General features: G+C 51.4%; 3 protein-coding genes across 3 annotated transcripts; 2 read left to right on the top strand and 1 right to left on the bottom strand.

Annotated features, from left to right (window-relative positions):
- Window positions 1-228: 228 nt before the first annotated feature.
- TAF6L (TATA-box binding protein associated factor 6 like) lies at window positions 229-18139 on the top strand. Its single transcript, XM_021677042.2, has 11 exons — window positions 229-373; window positions 5488-5647; window positions 6789-6875; window positions 8523-8673; window positions 8830-8880; window positions 9428-9522; window positions 12271-12345; window positions 12491-12711; window positions 13079-13211; window positions 17055-17183; window positions 17306-18139. The coding sequence occupies exons 2-11, from the start codon at window positions 5501-5503 to the stop codon at window positions 18092-18094; spliced, it is 1878 nt and encodes a 625-aa protein (XP_021532717.2). The 5' UTR covers window positions 229-373; window positions 5488-5500; the 3' UTR covers window positions 18095-18139.
- Window positions 18140-18206: 67 nt separating this feature from the next.
- TMEM179B (transmembrane protein 179B) lies at window positions 18207-21334 on the top strand. The gene is made up of 5 exons (XM_012454449.3): window positions 18207-18325; window positions 19548-19735; window positions 19817-19951; window positions 20128-20206; window positions 20416-21334. Exons 1-5 carry the CDS (start codon window positions 18230-18232, stop codon window positions 20575-20577), a joined length of 660 nt encoding a protein of 219 aa, XP_012309872.1. The 5' UTR covers window positions 18207-18229; the 3' UTR covers window positions 20578-21334.
- Window positions 20840-22594, bottom strand: TMEM223 (transmembrane protein 223). Its single transcript, XM_012454450.2, has 2 exons — window positions 22158-22594; window positions 20840-21433 (listed from the first exon to the last, which is right to left on the bottom strand). Exons 1-2 carry the CDS (start codon window positions 22468-22470, stop codon window positions 21141-21143), a joined length of 606 nt encoding a protein of 201 aa, XP_012309873.1. The 5' UTR covers window positions 22471-22594; the 3' UTR covers window positions 20840-21140.
- Between the last annotated feature and the right edge of the window lie 14 nt (window positions 22595-22608).

The raw sequence follows: 22608 nt of genomic DNA, 5'->3' as shown, positions 1-22608 counted from the left end.
TGTTTATTTCCTCGTTACTATTGTGGCGAATAAAAAAATAAAATTAAAAAACAGGATATACTTATTGAACGTGTGTCAGAACATAATACACACCTACTCCCAAACCTAGCAAGAGAGTTTGCTTTAAGAAGCGCGACTCTTCAGCGTCACGTGACCGCCAGTCTTTACAGCTTGTTCACACTGACCAATCAAGTGCCGAGAAGCCTCCTGGAGGGCGGAAACTTTCTAAGGCACCCGCCAAGATAGGTTATACTCGTCAAGGGCGGGGCTGGGGCGCCGACAGAGGGAATTAGTGTGAGCTGGTGAGTGGGCGACGCCGCTGCCGCCGTCGTCGTCGTCTCGGTAGCCGTCTTTGCCACGCCGGGGCCCTCAGGTAAGCAGGCCTTGCCCAGGCCCAAGTACTCCCCATTCCCGCCGCCAACCGCTTACTCACTGGACTTGGAGTCCGCTCCGCGGAGGCCCGCCCTCTTTTCTGACCACGTGACCCAAGTTCGGTGACCCCTGACCTCCTCTACCCCACCCCCCCGATCTGGTTGAGGGGCGAGGCCGGGCGGGAGATTACGCGTCGCGGAGGCCCGGCCCGCGGAGGTCAGTTCCCACGCCTCCTAGGCAACCTGACTAGTGGCTGAGGATGCGGAGGAGAGGAAGCTGAGGAGCGAGAGACCTTGGTCACAGCCACACTTTATGGGGGCTTAGTACGGGCACAAAATAGGGAAACCCCCTCGGCGCCTTCCGCGTGGGTGGACTAAATGCTCCCATTTTACAGATGGGAAAATTGCAGCTTAACAATGGTCTTTTGGCGGGCCTAGGGTTACCGAGGGGTAGGTCTCCGAATGCATGTCTTTGGGCTGGGATCCAGGCCTTGTTCTCCACACAGCTGGCTCCTAGGAGCAAGAGATTGAGTCCCTGCGTCCCCTCCCTACTTAGTGCTCACTACAGGGTCTTGGAGCAGTCATGCAACATTTAACACCTTTGAGGTTTGATTTCCTTTCCTGTGAAATAGACGAAATATATAATAGTATTTATTATTGACAATATAATGAAGTAATCCATATAAAGCACTTAGCTCAGTGTCTCAGGCACAGTACAGTGCTTACAAGAATAGCTCTTCGGCCGGGCGCGGTGGCGCACGCCTGTAATCCCAGCACTTTGGAAGGCCGAGTCGGGCGGATCACAAGGTCAGAAGTTCGACAGCCTGGCCAGCATGGTGAAACTCCATCTCTACTAAACAAATATGAAAAATTAGTCGGGCATGGTGATGCACGCCTGTAGTCTCAGCTACTCGGGAGACTGAGGCAGGAGAATTGCTTGAACCTGGCAGGCGGAGTTTGCAGTGAGCCGAGATCACACCACTGCACTCCAGCCTGGGTGACAGAGTGAGACTCCTTCTCAAAAAAAGAGTAGCTTTTTGTGGCAGGGCGCGATGGCTCATGGCCTGTAATCCTTGAACTTTGGGAGACCAAGGCGGGCAGATTGCCTGAGCTCAGGAGTTCCAGACCAACCTGGGCAACACCGTGAAACCCTATCTGTACCAAAATAAAAAAAATTAGCTGGGAGTGGTGGCCTATTCCTGTTGTCCCAGCTACTCTGGAGGCTGAGGCAGGAGAATTGCTTGAACCAGGGAGGTGGAGGTTGCAGTGAGCTGAGATCACGTCACTGCACTCCAGCCTGGGTGACAGAGCGAGACTCCGTCTCAAAAAAAAAAAAAGAATAAGAATAACTTTTCTAGGCGGGGTGTGGTGGCTCACGCCTATAATCCTAGCACTTTGGGAGGCCGAGGCGGGTGGATCACGAGGTCAAGGGATCGAGACCATCCTGGTCAACAAGGTGAAACCCCGTCTCTACTAAAAATACAAAAATTAGCTGGGCGTGGTGGCACGTGCCTGTAGTCCCAGCTACTTGGGAGGCTGAGGCAGGATAATTGCTTGAACCCAGGAGGTGGAGGTTGCGGTGAGCCGAGATCGCGCCGTTGCACTCCAGTCTGGGTAACAACAGCAAAAACTCCGTCTCAAAAAAAAAAAAAGAATAACTTTTCTTTCTTTCAGCAAGTCTTTTTTTTTTTTTTTTTTTGAGATAGAGTTTTGCTCTTGTTCTTTGTTATTGTCGCCCAGGCTGGAGTGCAATGGCATGATCTCGGCTCATTGCAACCTCTGCCTCCTGGGTTCAAGCAGTTCTCCTGCCTCAGCCTCCTAAGTAGCTGGGATTACAGGCATGCGCCATTATGCCATGCTAATTTTTGTATTTTTAAGAGAGATGGGGTTTCTCCATGTTGGTGAGGCTGGTCTCGAACTCCTGACCTCAGGTGATCTGCCTGCCTTGGCCTCCCAAAGTGCTGAGATTACAGGCGTGAGCCACCGCACCTGGCCGAAAGTCTTTTTTAAAATTTTTTTATTACAATTTTTTTTTTAGAAGGAATCTCGCTCTGTCACCCAGGCTGGAGTACAGTGGTCTGATCTCGGCTCACTGCAATTTCCGCCTCCTGGGTTCAGGCAATTCTCATACCTCAGCCTCAAGAGTAGCTGGAATTACAGGCCCATGCCACCACGCCCGGCTAATTTTCTGTATTTTTATTAGAGACAGGGTTTCACCATGTTAGCCAGGATGGTTTTGGTTTCTTGACCTCATGCCTCCCAAAGTGCTGGGATTATAGGTGTGAGCCACTGTGCCTAGCCTCAGCAAGTCTTTATTGGGGGTGTGTTATATACTGACACAGTGCTGGACACTGGATATGCAAAGGTGAGCAGACAGACTCTGTCACCCAGCTGGAATGCAGAGGTGTGATCTTGGCTCACTGCAAACTCCACCCCTTGGGTTCAAGTGAATGTCCCATCTCAGCCTCCTAGTAGTTCGGATTACAGGCATGCACCATGGTGCCTGGCTAATTTTTGTATTTTTAGTAGAGACGGGGTTTCACCATGTCTATCAGACTGGTCGGGAACTTCTGACCTCGGAGTTCCAGATCTACCCATCTCACCACCCAAAGTGTTGGGATTACAGGCGTGAGCCGCCTTGCCTGGCCTATAATTACAAATTCTTTATTTTTTAATTTTTTTTTTTTTGAGATGGAGTTTTGCTCTTGTTGCTCAGGCTGGAGTGCAATGGCATGATCTCGGCTCACCACAACCTCCGTCTCCTGGTTTCAAGCTTTGAGAGTAGCTGGGATTACAGGCATGCACCACCACCCCTGGCTAATTTTGTATTTTAGTAGAGATGGGGTTTCTCCATGTTGGTCAGGCTGGTCTTGAACTCCCGATCTCAGGTGATTCTCCCACCTCGGCCACCCAAAGTGCTGGGATTACAAATGTGAGCCACCGTGCTTGGCTACAAATTCGTATAACTGGTTTGAAGGCAGAGTGCAAGAATGTTGGGGGATCTGGGAAGACTTCCCTGAGCAAGTGACATTTGAACTGAAATCTGAAGGAGTGAATAGGAGTTCACTAGACAAAGGGATTGGGGGTGGAGTAGAGCGTTCCAAACGTGGGTAACGAAGGTCAAAGGTCCTGAAATAGGTTTATTTGAGGAACTGACTGGAGGCCACAGGTGGGAATGCAGAACACAGAAAGTAAGAAGTAATGGCTGAGTGCAGTGGCTCACACCTGGAATCCCAGTACTTTGGGAGGCCGAGGAGGGCAGATCATGAGGTCAAGAGATCAAGACCATCCTGGCCAACATGGTGGAACCCCTTCTCTACTAAAAATATGAAATTAGCTGGGTGTGGTGGCGCACACCTGTAGTCCCAGCTACTCAGGAGGCTGAGACAGGAGAATCTCTTAAACCCAAGAGGCAGAGGTTGTGATGAGCCGAGATCATGCCGCGGCATTGCAGCCTGGTGACAAAGCAAGACTCCATCTCAAAAAGAAAGTACGAGGTAAGAGGTGTTGCAGAAGTAGTAGGCAGCAAGTGAAGCCTCCAGAGCTATTGTACAAGTTTGTTCTTTATTTCAAAGACAATGGGGGAGCCGTTGGGTGGAGTGCTGCGCAGAAGCCGGGTAGCGGCCCATTAGATGTAGGGACCTGAACATCACTGGTGACCCATTCATCCCTGGCAGAGGAGTCGTGGGGTCAGTGCCTGGGTGGGTCATCGTGGCACTGGGCCTTCCTGTCAGAGGTACTGATGCTGCACTTTGGCGCGTGTGAGCCACCTTCTCATTGTGGTGTGTGTTGTTGGAGTGAGTCATCAGCTGTTGTTTTTGTTAGGTTCTTATTGTGCTGTATCTTGTGAACAAAACAGGTTCCTGCATTTAGGCCTTGCAGCCAAACTGGGGAAGACCAGACACATGGGCAAAAAGCCCAGCTACTGTTTAGCCTGAGCAACATGACAAAACCCCGTCTCTACCAAAAATAAAAGTTGGGCACAGCGGCTCACGCTTGTAATTCCAGCACTTTGGGAGGCTGAGGCAGGTAGATTACGAGGTCAGGAGTTTGAGATCAGCCTGGCCAACATGGTGAAACCCCGTCTCTACTAAAAATACAAAAATTAGCTGGGTGTGGTGGTGGGCGCATGTAACCCCAGCTACTTGGGAGGCTGAGTCAAGAATATCACTTGAACCCAGGAGGTGGAGGTTGCAGTGACACAAGATCGTGCCATTGCACTCCAACCTGGGCAACAGGGCGAGACTCTGTCTCAAAAACAAAAATTAGCCATGTGTGGTGGCAGGTGCCTGTAATTCCAGCTACTCAGGAGATTGAGGCAGAAAGTTGCTTGAACCTCGGAGGCAGAGGTTGCAGTAAGCTGATATTGGGCCACTGCACTCCAGCCTGGGTGACAGAGCGATAATCTGTCTCAAAAAAAAAAAAAAGATGGGGTAATTTCTAAAGGAAAGAGGTTGAATTGACTCACTGTTCCTGAGTGCTGGAGAGACCTGAGGAAACTTACAATCATGACGGAAGAGGAAGCAAACTTGTCTTTCTTCATGTGGCCGCAGCAAGAAGTGCCGAGCAAAAGGGAGAAAGCCCCTTATAAACCGTTAGATCTTTTGAGAACTCACTCACTGTCAGGAGAACAGCGTTAGAGAAACTGCCCCTTGATTCAGTTATCTCCACCTAGTCTCGCCCTTGACACGGGGAGATTATTAGAATTCAAGGTGAGATCTGTGTGGGGACACAGAGCCAGACCGTGTCGTCTCATTTTCACAGCAGCCCTGTGAGCTCGAGACGGCAGGGATGACTGCCTGTTTTACCGTTTAGGACACAACGGCTCAGACTGATGGAGGCCTTGGCCAAATTCACATAGACAGTGGCAAGGCAGAAATGAGACCTAGTTCTTTGAACCTCAAGGCCTTGGACTTTCTCTAGCTTCACCGCTTTTGGCCCACTGGCCAGTCTGTTTCCTTCTCTGAGCCTCAGTTTCCTCATCTGGGTACTCAGGGCTCCTTGTTCAGAAACTCCAGAGCACGAGCAGCAAGACTGGTGTGGAGGGTCTTGGGTCACGTTCCTGGCTCTCCGGGAGGCTGGGGCAGCTTTTCCAATCTTCCCTCTCCACTCGCAGCTCCACTGGGGCCATGTCGGAGAGAGAAGAGCGGCGGTTTGTGGAGATCCCTCGGGAGTCTGTCCGGCTCATGGCAGAGAGCACAGGCCTGGAGCTGAGCGACGAGGTGGCGGCCCTGCTTGCAGAGGACGTGTGCTATCGTCTGAGAGAGGCCACGCAGGTTACTCTCCCCTCACCCCCCATACCTTCAGCTTTCCTTGTTCCTGCGTTTTTACTCACCTCCACCCTCACTGATGTATTCACGTGTGTTGGATAGAGCAGGCGCCCAATGAACAAATCACCCTGCGTGTGGTGGCATGTGCCTGTCACCCTCAGTGATTTGTTCACTGGGCGCCTACTGTATCCAACAGAGACAGTCCATGCCTTTACAGAGCTCCACGTCTAGCTGTCCGGGCTTCTAGCAGACATAGCTCTTGCCGGGCATCTCCTCATGTGCTCCTCACCACAGCCCCACTGGGCAGGCAGAGCGGGTAGATACTCTCATTCTGCATGTGAGAAACTGAGGTGCAGACAGAAGATGTGACTCCCGGGCGATGTTTTTGTACAAGACCAGAGACGGAATCTAGGCTTCTGGGCTGGGCGAGGTGGCTCATGCCTATAATCCCAGCACTTTGGGAGGCCGAGGCAGGTGGATCACCTGAGTTCAGGAGTTCAAGACCAGCCTGACCAACATGGTGAAACCCCGTCTCTACTAAATATACAAAAATTAGCCGGGTGTGGTGGCACGAGCCTGTAGTCTCAGCTACTCAGGAGACTGAGACAGGAGAATCGCTTGAACCCAGGAAGGGGAGGTTGCGGTGAGCTGAGATCACGCCGTTGCGCTCCGGCCTGGGCAACAAGAGCAAAACGTCGTCTCAAAAAATAAAATAAAATTATCGGCCGGGTGCGGTGGCTCATGGCTGTAATCCTAGCACTTTGGGAGACCAAGGCGGGTGGTTCGCAAGGTTAGGAGTTCAAGACCATCCTGGCCAACATAGTGAAACCCTCGTCTCTACTAAAAATACAAAAATTAGCTGGGCGTGGTGGCTGGTACCTGTAATCCCAGCTACTCGGGAGCCTGAGGCAGGAGAATCACTTAAACCCAGGACATGGAAGTTGCCGTGAGCCGAGAGCGCACCACTACACTCCAGCCTGGGTGACAGAACGAGACTCTGTCTCAAAAAAAAAAAAAGAACTAGGCTTCTGATCGCTAAGCGTGGCCTCCTTTTTGCCTTCTCTCCACTCTAGCCCACTTCATTTGGGGTTTCCCACACCCACTGCTCCACATCCTTTGACTCTGGCTTCTGTTCCTCCCCTCCCAGAATAGCTCTCAGTTCATGAAGCACACCAAACGCCGGAAGCTGACGGTTGAGGACTTCAACAGGGCCCTGAGATGGAGCAGCGTGGAGGTCAGTGGGGTGCAGGCCACAGAGGGCTCAGGTGGCATGAAGCCACTTCCATGTCCAGTTCAGAGGTGGCGATATGGTGAGACATTAAGACCAAACGCTGCCAGGCTTGGTGGCTCATGCCTGTAATCCCAGCACTTTGGGAGGCCGAGGCAAGCAGATCACTTGAGACCAGCAGTTTAAAGACAAGCCTGGACAACATGGTGGAACCCCATTTTTACTAAAAATACAAAAATTAGCTGGGCCTGGTGGTGCATGTTGGAATCCCAGCTACTCAGGAAGCTGAGGCATGAGAATCACTTGAACCCAGGAGGTGGAGGTTGCAGTGAGCCGAGATCGCACCATTGCACTCCAGCCTGGGCAAAAGAGTGAAACCTTGTCTCAAAAAAAAGTAAATAGGTCAGATGCAGTGGCTCACGCCTGTAATCCCAGCACTTTAGGGGGCCGACGTGGGTGGATCATGAGGTCAGGAGATCGAGACCATCCTGGCCATGGTGAAACCCCGTCTCTACTAAAACACAAAAAATTAGCTGGGTATGGTGGCGTGCACCTGTAGTCCCAGCTACTCAGGAGGCTGAGGCAGGGGAATTGCTTGAATCCAGGAGACGGAGGTTGCGGTGAGCTGAGATTGTGCCACTGCACTCCAGCCTGGCAAAAGAGCAAGACTCCGTCTCAAAAATAAATAAATAAATAAAAAGAAAAAAGAATAAAAAGACCAAATGCACACATAAGGGAAGCCAGAAACTCACAGCAACAGCAGGCCACGTGCCAGGCCTAGCCCACCTGAGCTACGTGTTCAGAAAAGAGGGAGAGGAGGCTTCTGGGGGCCCAGAGGTTAGAGAAAGCTTTTTGGAAGAGGTGAGACTGGAGCTGGGCCTTAAAGGGTGGGGAAGAACTTGAGCTTGGCTTAAACTAGGCCAAGAGGAAAAGAAGGCATTGAGGCTAAGGGAGAAGCCTGAGCAAGAGTATGGGCGTTAGGGCCTCGTGTGTGGTTTTTCTGGAGCAGTGAGTTCAGAGAGGACGGTCACGTTTAGAAGACAGTGAGTTTTCAAAGTTGAGTGACTGTGAATAAGGAGGACCAGTGCTTGGGGTGGGGGCTCAGGACCCTTCCAGTTATGGGAGGAGTAACCATGTTCACCCTTCACCCAAGGATCCCTGGATGTTCCAGGCAAGTCCTCAGCTATGGCTCTGAGCCCCAGGGTTCCACCGCTTTTCTTGGGACCTCTGGACTTCCCTCAAACATGGGCTCTCGGTTGGGCGCGATGGCTCACACCTGTAATCCCAGCACTTTGGGAGGTTGAGTCAGGCGGATCACGGGGTCAGGAGTTCAAGACCAGCTATCTCTACTAAAGATGAAAAAAAAAAAAAAAAATTAGCTGGGCGTGGTGGCACGCACCTATAATTCCAGCTACTCGGGAGGCTGAGGCAGGAGAATTGTTTGAACCTGGGAGGTGGATGTTGCAGTGAGCTGAGATCTCACCACTGCATTCCAGCCTGGGTGACAGGGTGAGACATCGTCAAAAAAAAAAAAAAACAAAAAGCAAACAAAAAATATGGCCTCTCTGTCCTGATCAGCAGAGCCTCATCTTGGATCCTGACACCTGATCCCTCTCTGGATTCAGGCTGTTCTCCAATTCTTTTTTTCCTCAGGCTGTGTGTGGTTATGGATCCCAGGAGGCGCTGCCCATGCGCCCTGCCAGAGAGGGTGAGCTCTACTTTCCTGAGGATCGAGAGGTGAACCTCGTGGAGCTGGCCCTGGCGACCAACATCCCCAAAGGCTGTGCCGAGACAGCTGTCAGAGGTGGCTGCCAGGGTCCTGCATGGGTTGGGGATTGGAGTTGGGTCGTTAAGAGAAGTGGTGACGGGCTGGCGGGTGGAAGAGGTAGATCTTGGAGGAGAAGGTGGTACTCCCAAGGGTAAAATGCCAGGCTGACACATCTCTCTGCACTGGTTCTAGTTCATGTCTCCTACCTGGATGGCAAAGGGAATCTGGCACCTCAAGGATCGGGTAAGGGGTGCTGTAGGGAACCGGCCCTTTGGATGAATTTTCTCCCTTAGGTGCTGAGGGTGGTGCCTCTGTGTCCCTGAGTGCATCTGACATGTGGTTACCCATGCCTGGCTTATGCCATGGTCTAAGTGGGCACTGGATTCTGCATGGAGGGCTCCGAATTGGAGATGAGAGCCCAGACCTGTAATCAGTCATGATGCAGCGTGCTGGATGCCAAGACAAAAGTCTGGGCAGCATGCTGGGGTCTCTGGGGTGGTGTTTCACCCCCAGGGTATGCTGAGCAGAGCTTCACAGAGCCTGAAGCTTTCAGGAGTCTGTCTGGCAGAGGGTGGGGGGAAGATGGGACAGAGCACAGAGGTGTGCGGAGCCTAGATGGTCCAGGCTGAGCAGGCTGCTGAGAGCAATGGGAGTCTCTTGCCCTGGTTGTCCTGTCTGAATGGCTTCTCGTGGATGTGTGTGGGGATGGTGGTTGTTGGGGAGCAGGCTGGAGAGGCCAGGAGAGGGCCAGCTCTCCACCTGTCCCTGCTTCCTGCCTGTCCTTTGGCAGTGCCCAGTGCTGTGTCTTCACTGACGGATGACCTTCTCAAGTACTATCAGCAGGTGACTTGGGCTGTGCTAGGGGATGATCCGCAACTGATGAAGGTGAGTGAGTGGGCCAAGTGGGGGCACAAAGTTGAACTTGTAAATTCTATAAACTTCTTAATTTTTTTAACTTTTTTTTTTTTTGAGACGGAGTCTTGCCCTGTTGCCAGGCCTGAGTACAGTGGCGTGATCTCGGCTCACTGCAACCTTCCCCTCCTGGGTTCAAGCAATTCTCCTGCCTCAGCCTCCTGAGGCAGGGACTACAGGTGAGCACCACCGCACCCAGCTAATTTTTGTATTTTTAGTAGAGACAGGGTTTCACCATGTTACACAGGCTGGTCTCTCACTCCTGACCTCATGATCTGCCTGCCTTAACCTCCCAAAGTTCTAGGATTACAGTTTTTTAAATTTTTTAATTAAAAGGAAGCTTTTTTTTTTTTGAGATGGAGTCTCTCACTGTCTCCTAGGCTGGATGGAGTGCAGTGGTGCAGTTTCAGCTCACTGCAACCTCCACCTCCCAAGTTCAAGGCCTCTGGAGGGTGCAAGTGGTAGAGGTTCAGGGCTAAGATGCACGTACTCACTCTAATACATTTTTATTGCTATTATGAAAGTGGCCCGGTGCAGTGGCTCACACTTGTAATCCCAGGACTTTGGGAGGCCAATGCTGGTGGATCACTTGAGGTCAGGAGTTTGAGACCAGCCTGGCCAACATGGTGAAACCCCATTTTCACAAAAAATACAGAATTAGCTGGGCATGGTGGTAGGTGCCTATAACCCCAGCTACTTAGGAGGCTGAGGCAGGCGAATCACTTGGACCTGGGACGCAGAGGTTGCAGTGATTCAAGGTTGCACCACTCAGGTGGATCACCTGAGGTCAGGAGTTCAAGGCCAGCCCAGTCAACTTGGTGAAACCCTGTATCTACTAAATATACAAAAATTAGCTGGGCATGGTGGCGGGCCCCTGTAATCCCAGCTACTCGGGAGGCTGAAGCAGGATATTCTCTTGTACCCAGGAGGCAGAGGTTGCAGTGTGCCAGGGTTGTGCCATTGCACTCCAGCCTTGGCAACAAGAGCAAATCTTCCTCTCAAAAAAAAAAAAAAAAATCCTGGGCACAGTGGCTCACACCTGTAATCCCAGCACTTTGGGAGGCTGAGCGGGCAGATCACAAGGTCAGGAGTTCAAGACCAGTCTGGCCAACATGGTGAAACCCCGTCTCTAGTAAAAATACAAAAAGTAGCTGCAGTGGTGGTGGGTGCCTGTGGTCTCAGCTTCTTGGGAGGCCAAGGCAGGAGAATCACTTGAACCTGGGAGGCAGAGGTTGCAGTGAGCTGAGAAAGCGCCACTGCACTTCAGCCTGGGCGACAGAGTGAAACTCCATCTCAAAAAAAAAAAAAAAAATCACGCCACTGCACTGCAGCCTGGCTAATAGAGCAAAACTGTCTCAAAGAAAAAACAAAAAAGTAATACTAGTATATGTTTAGCGTAGAAGTACACATAAGAACAGAATAAGAAAGTGGCCAGGCCAGGCACCATGGCGCGTGCATGTAGTCCCAGCTACTTGGGAGGCTGAGGTGGGAGGATCGCTTGAGCCCAGGAGTTCTGGGCTGTAGTGTGCTATGCCAATCGGGTGTCTGCACTAAGTTCTGCATCAATAGGTGACTTCCCGGGAGCAGGGAACCACCAGGTTGCCTAAGGAGGGGTGAACTGGCCCAGGTCGGAAACAGAGCAGGTCAGAACTCCTGTGCTGATCGGTAGTGGGATCATGCCTGTGAATAGCCACTGCACTCCAGCCTGGGCAACGTAGTGAGACCCCGTCTCTTAAAAAAAAAAAAAAGGAAAGAAAGGGGCTGGGCACAGTGGCTCATGCCTGTAATCCTAGCACTTTGGGAGGCTGAGGTGGGTGGATCATGTGACGCCAGGAGATCAAGACCAGTCTGGCCAACATGGTAAAACCCCATTTCTACTAAAAATACAATTGATTAGCCAGGTTTGGTGGTGGGTGCCTATAATCCTAGCTACTGGCCAGGCTGAGGCAGGAGAATCACTTGAACCTGAGAGGCAGAGGTTGTTGCAGTGAGTCAAGATCTTGCCACTGCACTCCAGCCTGGGCAACAGAGTGAGACTCCGTCTTTAAAAAAGAAAAGAGCCGGGTGCAGTGGCTCACGCCTATAATCCCAGCACTTTGGGAGGCTGAGGCAGGTGGATCACGAGGTGAAGAGATCAAGACCATCCTGGTCAACATGGTGAAACCCCGTCTCTACTAAAAATACAAAAATTAGCTGGGCATGGTGGTGCATGCCTGTAGTCCCAGCTACTAAGGAGGCTGAGGCAGGAGAATTGCTTGAACCCAGGAGGCGGAGGTTGCGGTGAGCCGAGATCGTGCCATTGCACTCCAGCCTGGGTAACAAGAGCGAAACTCCGTCTCAAAAACATAAATAAATTAAATAAATAAATAAAAGAAAAAAAACCTGAAAAGTCTATTCCTCCACCTACTTTTTTTCTCTGTATCAATGATGATTATTCTCATAAAAACCTAAGTGGTATTATGTTAAGCATCTGGTTTTATAGCTTGCCTTTCTCAGTTAAAAATATGTTGGACATTAAGGTTGTATTCAGTGCTATATGCAGGTATATGTGAATGAGTTTCTGTAGGTTACATTTAGAGAAGTAGAATTGCTGGATCAAAGAATATGGACTTTTGAAATTGTTAAACATGAATACGGTGGTACACTGCCCTCCAGAAGAATACCGTATTCATGTTTACAATTTGCTGGTGGATCCAGTGCACTCCGGGCCCTTCCTTCTAGGTTGCGCTCCAGGACCTGCAGACAAACTCCAAGATTGGAGCACTCCTGCCTTACTTTGTGTATGTGGTCAGTGGGGTAAGTGACCAGGCTGAGACAGGGAGAATGTTTTGTAAGGAAGACATGACCCAGCAGTGTGTAGGGCTTATGGCAGGTGCTGTCAGAATGGTGGGCTCCTGCTTGTCCCCTCATGTCCCCGTAAGCTACCCTCTTCTCCCAACAGGTGAAATCCGTAAGCCATGACCTGGGGCAACTGCACCGGCTGCTGCAGGTGGCACGGAGCCTGTTTCGGAATCCACACCTGTGCTTGGCGCCCTATGTCCGCTGTCTGGTGGGCAGTGTCCTCTACTGTGTCCTGGAGCCACTGGCTGCCTCCATCAACCCCCTGAATGACCACTGGATTTTGCGGGATGCAGCTGCCCTCCTGCTCAGCCACATCTTCTGGTAGCCACTGGGCCTAGAGCTGAGCAAAAGCTGGGATTGCTGCAGAGCCAAGTGGGTTGGGGAAGGGAATGGGGGGAGCCTCTGGCTTTGAGGGTCTATGAGAGGATGGGGAACCCTTTCCTTGGAGCATCCTAGCTGGTGTGCTGTGGCATAGTGGGATTCTGCAAATGGATTATAAATACGTAAAGGTATTGATTCTTCAGCCCTCAGGTCCTAGGCCAGTCATGCCAGCAGCTTTGTTCACTTAACCCCAGCATGCCCCAGTGTGCTGTACAGATGCTATTCTCTTTTCTCTTTGTGTTGTCTTGTGCCCCATTGGGTAGCACCATGCCTCATTTCCCTCCCTAACTGAATGTTACTCCGACAGGACTCATGGGGACCATGTCAGTGGCCTCTATCAGCACATCCTGCTATCCCTGCAGAAGATCCTGGCAGATCCTGTGCGACCGCTCTGTTCTCACTATGGGGCCGTTGTGGGGCTGCATGCTCTTGGCTGGAAGGTGAGGACCCGCGCCTTTCCCACAGAGCCGTAAGAACTCCCATTTGTGTTAGAAAAAGAGTATTTGTGTGTCTATCATAAAAATGGTATGTGCTTGCTACTGCCATGTATTGAGTTCTTGCCTCAGGCCAGGCTCAGTGATAGCTTGACTTTCCGTATGTAAATGTCTCATCCTTTCAAAAGTCCTGTATGGCAGATACTGATGTACCCTCAATTTTATAAATTCCTGCCCATTCTATATTATCACATTAAGAAATACCTTTGGCCAGGCATGGTGGCTCACTCCTTTAATCCCAACACTTTGGGAGTGAAGGCAGGTGGATCCTGAGGTCAGGAGTTTGAGACCAGCTTGACCAACATGGTAAAACCCTGTCTCTACTAAAAATACAAAAATTAGCTGGGTGTGGTGGCGCACGCCTATAATCCCAGCTACTCAGAAGGCTGAGGCAGGAGAATCGCTTAAACTTGGGAGGCGGAGGTGGCAGTGAGCCAAGATTGTGCCACTGCACTCCAGCCTGGGTGACAAAGCAAGACTCTGTCTCAAAAAAAAAAAAAAGAGAAATACCTTCGACCAGACATGGTGGCTCATGCCTGTAATCCCAGCACTTTGGGAGGTGGAAGCAGTTGAATCACGAGGACAAGAGATTGAGACCATCCTGGCTAACACGGTGAAAACTCGTCTCTACCAAAAATATAAAACAGCCAGGTGTGGTGATTCGCACCTGTAGTCCCAGCTACTAGGCAGGCTGAGGCAGGAGAATCCTTTGAACCTGGGAGGCGGAGGTTGCAGTGAGCCGAGATCAGGCTACTGCACTCCAGCTTGGGCAACAGAGCGAGACTCCGTCTCAGAAAAAAAGAAATATCTTCAATTCCTGATGTAATTGAGCATTTTCTATTTTTATTTTATTTTATTATTTTTTATTGAGATGGAGTCTTGCACTGTCGCCCAGGCTGTAGCGCAGTGGTGCGTCTGCCTCCTGGGTTCAAGCAATTCTACTGCCTCAGCCTCCCAAGTAGCTGGGACTACAGGCGTGCACCACCGTGCCCAGCTAATTTTTTTTTAATATTTTTAGTAGAGACGGGGTTTCACCATGTTGGCCAGGATGGTCTTGATTTCCTGACTTTGTGATCTGCCCACCTTGGCTTCCTAAAGTGCTGGGATTACAGGCATGAGCCACTGCGCTGGCCTGTATTTTACACATGAATAGATACTGAATTTTGTCATACCTTTTTAGCATCTACAGAAATTGTCAAACAATCATGTGCTTTAAAAGTTAGGTGTTGCCGGGTGCAATGGCTCACGCCTGTAATCCCAGCACTTAAGGAGGCTGAGGTGGGTAGATCACCTGAAGTTAGGAGTTTGAGACCAACCTGGCCAACATGCTGTCTCAAATACAGAATATAAAAATTACCCGGGCATGGTGGTGCACGCCTATAATCCCAGCTACTCTGGAGGCTGAGGCATGTGAATCATGCCTGGGAGGGGTACGTAGCAGTGAACCGAGATTGTGCCATTGCACTCCAGCCTGGGCAAGAGTGAGACTCCATCTCAAAAAGAAAAAGAAATAAAGAGGAAAAAAAATTATTTCACCTGGTGCAGTGGCTCATGCCTGTAGTGTTTTGGGAAGCTGAGGTGGGAGGATCACTTGAGTTCAGCAGTTCAAGACTAATTTCGGCAACATAGTGAGATCCCATCTCTACAAAAAGTTTTAAAAATAGCAAAGCGCGATTGGCATGCAGGTTCAGTCCCAGCTACTTGGGAGGCCGATGTGGGAGGATTGCTTGATCCTGGGAGGTTAAGGCTGCAGTGAGCCAGATTCCTGAACTCCATCGTGGGTGACAGCGTGAGACTCTGTCTCAGATAAAAAAAAAAAAGAAACCAACTGTTCCTAAATTCTTGCTGTCCTTCGATGCTGTTGTAATGGTGTCTTTATGGTGTTTCTGTCTCCCAGGCTGGAGTGCAGTGGTGCGATCTCAGCTCACTGCAACCTCTGCCTCCTGGATTCAAGCGATTCTCCTGCCTCAGCCTCCCAAGTAGCTGGCACTACAGGCGTGTGCCACCAATGCCTGGCTAATTTTTTGTATTTTTAGTAGAGACAGGGTTTCACCATGTTATCCAGGATAGTTTCGATCTCCTGACCTCGTGATCTGCCCATTTTGGCCTCCCAAAGTGCTGCGATTACAGGCATGAGCCACCGTACCTGGCTATGGTGTTAGTTTCTTGCTTGTGTATACAAATGGAATTCATTTTCGCATTTGTATCTTCCTAAACTATCCAGTTACTTTGCTAAACACTGGGGATACATACAGGGTATAAAGACAGATAATAGTGACCCCACTATCACTGTTACATGGGTGAAGGGCTAAGAGGGCATATGTAATGCCTATTGTTAACAGAAATTTACAGTACAAACTGCCACCCAATACAATAAGCAGGAAAGTACTGTCCAACTACTTTCTTAAACTATTATTTCTAATTGTACATTCTTTGGGGATTTTAATATAGATGATCATATCGTATGCAAATAATGACAGCTTTATTTTCTTTTTTTTTAAGAGGCAGGGTCTCACTTTGTTGCCCAGGCTGGAGTAAGGCATGATCTTCGCTCACTGCAGCTTGACCTCCTGGGTTCCACCTGGGTAGCTGAGACTATAGGCATGTGTCACTATGCCTGGCTAATTAAAAACAATTGTAGGCTGGGCACGGTGGCTCATGCCTGTAATCCCAACACTTTGGGAGGCCAAGACAGGTGGATCACCTGAGATTGGGCGCTAGAGAAACATGGAGAAACGCTTTCTCTACAAAAAATACAGAATTAGCTAGGTATGGTGGCGCATGCGTGTAATCCCAGCTACTCCAGAGGCTGAGACAGGAGAATCACTTGAGCCTGGGAGGCAGAGGTTGCGGTGAGCCAAGACTGTGCCATTGCGCTCCAGCCTGGGCAACAAGAGCAAAACTGTTTCTCAAAAAAAAAAAAAAAAAATTATAGAGACAGGGTCTCACTGTGTTGTCCAGGCTGATATCAAACTCCTGGCTTCAAGTGATCCTCCAGTTGGGCCTCCCAAAACGCTAAGATTATAGGCATTGAGCCCAGGAGTTTTAGACCAACCTGGGCAACATGGCAAAACCCTGTCTCTACAAAAAAAAAAAAATTAGTGGAGTGTGGTGGCTCATACCTGTAGTCCCAGCTACTTGGGAGGCTGAGGTGGGAGGACTGCTTGAGCCCAGGTGGTTGAGGCTGCACTGAGTCATCATCATTCCACTAACTCCAGCCTGAGCAACAGAGCTAGACCCTGTCTCAAGAAAAAAAAAAAAAAAAAACAAAAAACCAAAACCACAAAAACAAAAACATACTACTTTTAGGTCTGCTCAATTTTAGTAAGGTTTATCTTTATTCATGAGTGAAGTTAAACATAATTCCTCTCATGTACTTTCCTTGTCTGGTTTTAGAATCAGGGTTATATTGGCCTTATAGAATGAGGTGGGGAGTATTTCTTTTTTATATTTACTTTTATAGGATTTAGGTCGTAGAGACGGGGTTTCACCGTGTTGGTCAGGTTGGTCTCGAACTTCTGACTTTGTAGTCTGCCTGCCTCAGCCTCCCAAAGTGCTGGGATTACAGGTGTGAGCCACTGCACACGGCCTGTACTTTTATTCCCAACGCTTAGCTTAGGTACACAGTAGGTTCCGAATAAATGTATGGCTGAATATGCCAATCAGGGAATTTAGGAGGATTGAGCCTTGTCTAGGATCAGAAATAAAGGTAGGTCCTTCATGGGGAAAGGTCCTTGAGAGGAAATAATAACGAAGAGACGCTAACTGCATTCCTTCTCTTCCTTCCAGGCAGTCGAACGAGTCCTGTATCCACACCTGTCCACTTACTGGACAAACTTGCAGGCTGTGCTGGATGATTATTCAGTATCTAATGCCCAGGTAAAAGCAGATGGGCACAAAGTCTATGGAGCCATTCTGGTGAGTGCCATCCCCATCCAGCCTCCCTTGCATGAGCTTAGCACAAGCTGGCTTACTTTGGAGTACTTGATGGTCCCAGGTTCATCGAAGTTCTTGCCTGTCTTAGTCCCTGACTCTTACAGGTGGCCGTAGAGCGACTGCTGAAGATGAAGGCCCAGGCAGCAGAGCCCAACAGGGGTGGCCCAGGTGGCAGGGGGTGCCGGCGCCTGGACGACCTGCCTTGGGACAGCCTTCTCTTGCAAGAGCCTTCTTCCGGGAGCGGTACAGAGCCCAGCTTTGGGTCCGGTCTCCCGTTGCCGCCAGGGGGCGCGGGGCCGGAGGATCCTTCTCCTTCGGTGACCCTGGCGGACATCTACCGGGAGCTCTACGCCTTCTTCGGTGACAGCTTGGCCACACGCTTCGGCACAGGCCAGCCTGCACCCACGGCTCCGCGGCCGCCCGGGGACAAGAAGGAGCCGGCGGCCGCCCCGGACTCAGTGCGGAAGATGCCGCAGCTGACGGCGAGCGCCATGGTCAGCCCGCAGGGCGACGAGAGCCCTCGGGGCAGCGGCGGCAGCGGCGGCAGCGGCCCCGCGTCGGCCTCTGGGCCTGCCGCCTCTGAGAGCAGACCCCTACCACGCGTGCACCGGGCGCGCGGAGCGCCCCGGCAACAGGGGCCCGGGGCCGGCACCCGCGACGTCTTCCAGAAGAGCCGTTTCGCCCCGCGCGGCGCCCCCCACTTTCGTTTCATCATTGCCGGGCGGCAGGCTGGGAGGCGCTGCCGCGGGCGCCTTTTCCAGACTGCCTTTCCTGCGCCATACGGGCCTAGCCCGGCCTCCCGCTACGTGCAGAAACTGCCCATGATCGGCCGCACCAGCCGCCCCGCCCGCCGGTGGGCGCTCTCGGACTACTCGCTGTACTTGCCGCTCTGAGGCGGTTGTCGCCTACGTTTTTGTAAATAAATCCCGCCTCCGGAAGTGATGTTTCCGCTCTCGTGGGTTTCGCCGGATGAGGCGGGGTTTGGGCGAGTTGCTGGGACGGTGTCGCTTCCTAGTAGCCGGGGCGCCATGGCGCTGCCTTGGGTGCAGCGCTTCGAGCTCGTGCTCTTTGCCGCCGCCTTCCTGTGCGGGGCCGTGGCGGCCGCGGCGCTGACTCGGACCCAGGTGCGGCTGTTGGGCGGGGCAGGTAGGCGGGGAAGCTGGCCGGTCCTGACGTGGCGAGGCCACTGTCGCTTTCCGATCCGGCTTGCTGTTGCTCCAAGCCGGTGGACCTAGTGAGGCCCGGCTGGCGCCGCCCTGTGCCTAAAATGCAGCGACGCGAATCGCGCTTTGTGGCTCCTCCTGGCCAGGTCATACTTCGAAGTTGTTGTTCCCTTGCCAAAGGGACGAGTCAGTAGCGTCTTACAGAACTAGACGGAATCGGGCTTGGCGGCTCCTGCTGCACCACCTTGCTCTGGTTCTGAAACAAGTCGGTGCAGGCTTTGCGTCCATCCGTTAAATCAGAAACCGTTTGTGCTGAGCTTTGTCGAGAAATAAAGCATAGTGTAGTGGAGATGATCAGGCTACCACAGGATTGCAGCACAGTGTATTAAATGACAAAATAGAGATGTAGAAAACGCTGACGTAAAGGTAGAAACCAATAATTTATATCGTTTACCCCAGCCAGGTAATCTTGTTAGTAAACATGGGTTCATTTAATTCCTATAAAGTAGGCACTAGCGTGCCTATTTTACACCATTAGAAAACCTCAGAGATCTCCCGGGTGCGGTGGCTCACACCTGTAATCTCAGCACTTTGGGAGGCCTAGGCGGGCGGATCACTTGAGGTCAGGAGTTTGAGACCAGCCTGGCCAACATGGCGAAACCTTGTCTCTACTAAAAATACAAAAATTAGCTGGGTGTGGTGTGGGCGCCTGTAATCCCAGCTACTCAGGAGGCTGAGGCAGGAGAATTGCTTGAACCCAGGAGGTGGAGGTTGCAGTGTGTTAAGATCGTGCCATTGCACTCCAGCCTAGGCACAAGAGCAAAACTCCATTTCAGAAAAAAAAAAAGAAGAAAACCTCAGAGATACTTATTTGTTGAAGAATATACAAGGCCTGGCTTTACTCTAAGGTTTCTCCTGCACAGAGCCCAGAACTTGTGAGGCTTCTCTGAAGCTCATTGTATTCTATAATCATTGCGTATTTTCTGATCCTTGGGCCACTGCAGGTTTGATTCCCCAGCAGGCCCTCTCCATCAATATCCTTGTCCCAGAAACAGGAATTGACAGTGCACAAGTAACTTCCTGGAATGGTCCTGGACTAGCTTATCACTAACAAACACCTACCAAGAGACTGCATCCAGAGGCATTAACCTGAAATCTAGGACTTAGCAGCTTCTCTCCACAGGGTTCCTTCAGCGGTAGATGTCCCCTGTACGGTGTGGCCGTCCTGAATGGCTCCTCCCTGGCCTTATCCCGTCCCTCAGCCCCATCTCTCTGCTACTTTGTAGCTGGGGCCTCTGGCCTCTTGGCCCTCTACTGCCTCCTGCTTCTGCTCTTCTGGGTCTACAGCAGCTGCATCGAGGACTCCCACAGGTGATTGCTCAACCCTGAGGGCCAGGGGCTGAGGTAGGATGAGTCTCCCCTCAACCCCAAGGCTTGTTCTCTTCCTCTCAGAGGTCCTGTAGGGCTGCGCATTGCACTGGCCGTCTCAGCAATAGCCATCTTCCTGGTCTTGGTGTCTGCCTGTATCCTTCGATTTGGCACCAGGTCTTTCTGCAACTCCATCATCTCCCTGAACACTACAATTAGGTAATAGGAGAGGGAGGGAATCCTGGCTGGGGCTGTCTCTCTTCTCTCATGGGAGTCCTGTAATTTCCCTTTTTATCCCCATCAGTTGCTCTCAACTCACAGGGCACTAGGCACGGGTGTGCCTCGAATATAAACTATCATCACCCTTTCTCACAACTGTCTCTTGGACCTCACAGCTGTTCTGAAGCCCAGAAAATTCCATGGACACCCCCTGGAACTGCTGTGCAGTTTTACTTCAACCTACACAATGCTGAAGTGAGACCCAGGGATACACAGAAAGATTCACATAAGTATCTGTAGCTGTGTGGGTGCTCACCAGTGTATAATGAGCTTGTTGGCCCAGCAGTGAGAGAAGCTGAGGGGCTTGTCAACCTAAAATTCAGCAGTTAAGAGTGGTGTGTGGGTGGGAAGGACTGGATTTGAAATGGTCCCACTCCTCACACCCCTGTCCCTGTCTCCCACAGACCTCTTCTTGGGTGAATTTGGTATTGTGGTGTGTGGTCTTGGTGCTCCAGGTCGTGCAGTGGAAGTCTGAAGCCACCCCATGCCGGCCTCTGGAGAGGGGTGACCCTGAGTGGAGTTCTGAGACAAATGCTCTCATTGGGCCACGCCTTTCCCATTTCTGAAGAATAACCAGAGTGCTTCCTGCAGCCAAACACTCCGTGCCCAAGTGCCTGCAGTCCTCTTGCCCCCACGAAGCCCTGTTTATGCTGGGAGCCTTAGTTTTCCCTTCAGGAGGGAAATGTAATGACAGGCCCCCCCTCCACCTCTTCCTACAGCTGTTTTTGTACCAAAATATATTACTGTCTGTCTTCATCTTAGGAGTGAGTTTTTGATGTTAAAGCACAAGTAGATGGGAGGAAGGAGTGAAGGCTCAACAGACATGGATTGAAACTTAGAGGTACTGTCTGGCAGCTGCCCTAGGGATGACTGCTCCTTTATTTGTTAATGAATCTTGGGCCTCCTTGCGGGACCCTGGTTGTTACTCCATCTCTAAGGTGGTTTTTTTTTTGGAAATAGAGACAAGGTCTTGCTGTGTTGCCCGGGCTGTTCTCAACCTGGGCTCAAGCAGTCCTGCTGCCTCAGCCTCCCAAAGCACTAGGATTACAATAGGTGTGAACACACCTGGCTCTCTAAGGTTCCGTTTTTTTCCCCCTCTTGGAGAGATGAGTGACTCGAGGTCGTTTCTTCACAGGCTCCGGTAGGCACCCACAGTATTGTCAAAGAGCTTTGTGTTAGGGAAGCGTCCAGCTTTGTCCAAGAGGAAATAGAAGCGCCGGCCTTTGACTTTCAGAGGTAGCATGGCAGGGACTTCATCCCGGTGGGCCATGCAAGATACCTGGTTCAAAGGAACTGTGAAATTGGCCCACAAGCCAAAGGGGGCATGAGTGGTGAGGGTCACCTGCTGCCCTCCAGCTCGAAGCACCACCGAGCGCACAGACCGGAGAGAGAAGAGAAGACCAGCACCAAGTACCAGGGCTCCTGCAGGAAGAGCAGGGATTGGGGTGAGGCGTTTTCACTGGACAACTAAGTACCCACCTTCCTAGTCTCCTCTAAGAAATTTGAGGGGTGAAAGTAATATTTACTGAGCTCCTTTTATGACCCAGAATCCTGATATTCCTCCCTACAGCCTTAATAGATGTCAGTTTCCATTTTAAAGGGAAAACGAAGGTTCCCGAGTTTTTTTTGTTTTTTGAGATGGATTCTCAGTCTGTCTCCCAGATGCAGTGCAGTGGCACGATCTCGGGTCACTGCAACTTCCGCCTCCCAGCTTTAAGCGATTCTTCTGCCTCAGCCTCCCGAATAGCTGGCACTACGGGTGCGCACGTCCGGCTAATTTTTTTTTTTGTATTTTTAGTAGAGAAGAGGTTTCACCATATTGGCCAGGCTGGTCTGGAACTCCTGACCTTGTGATCCGCCAGCCTCGACCTCCCAAAGTGTTGGGATTACAATTGTGAGCCACCGCGCCCGGCCGGGTCCACAGCTTTAAGGACCTTGCTCAAGGTTGCAGAATGAAGGGCAGACCTCAGCCTAGATTATGACAGGGCATGGTGCTCAGAAACATCAGTGTTTCGCATTTCTATGGGGCAAGCCCACCCACCACTCTTGCTCATCTGGGATAAAGGGCCCCTGATACTGCCTGCGTACGGAGAGTCCTGTTCTGCCACCCCATGTTGAAATAGTGGGAAGGCAGCTCACGTCTTACCGATGGTGCCGCAGCCAACGGCCAGACCGTAGCGCCAAAGCGCGGAGCGCAGGTCGCGGCCATGGTTTGGGACCTCCTCATCTTGAGGCTGCACCGAGACATGGGGCCGGGACACAGTTGCCACAGCCAGGGAGGCCCAGAAGACGCCCTGGCCCGCGCAAAATAGCCCAAGGATGGTGAAGAAGCGGCCCCGTTCGTGCTCAAAGAGCAGCACATCCCGTTGCAAGGTCGCGACTTGCAGGAGCTGGCGCGTAGGCAGTGTCCGCAACGCCGCTAGCAGCCCCGTGAGCCACCGCCTCCTAAGAGCCGCCATGACTAGCCGACTTCCGGGGCGGGGCTTCTTGCCGCCGAGCCACCTCCCCTCTCCCCGGAAGCCGTCTCCACTTCCCCTCTTCCCTGACTACAGGGCCCGCCCTCACGCTCAGGGCTGGGAGGAGAAAACGGATCTAGC

Source organism: Aotus nancymaae, unplaced genomic scaffold, assembly GCF_030222135.1.
Source record: "Aotus nancymaae isolate 86718 unplaced genomic scaffold, 86718_ANA_hifiasm-v0.15.2.pri h1tg000059l, whole genome shotgun sequence".
Lineage (NCBI taxonomy): Eukaryota > Metazoa > Chordata > Mammalia > Primates > Aotidae > Aotus > Aotus nancymaae.
This window is presented reverse-complemented; position numbering and strand designations above follow the sequence as displayed.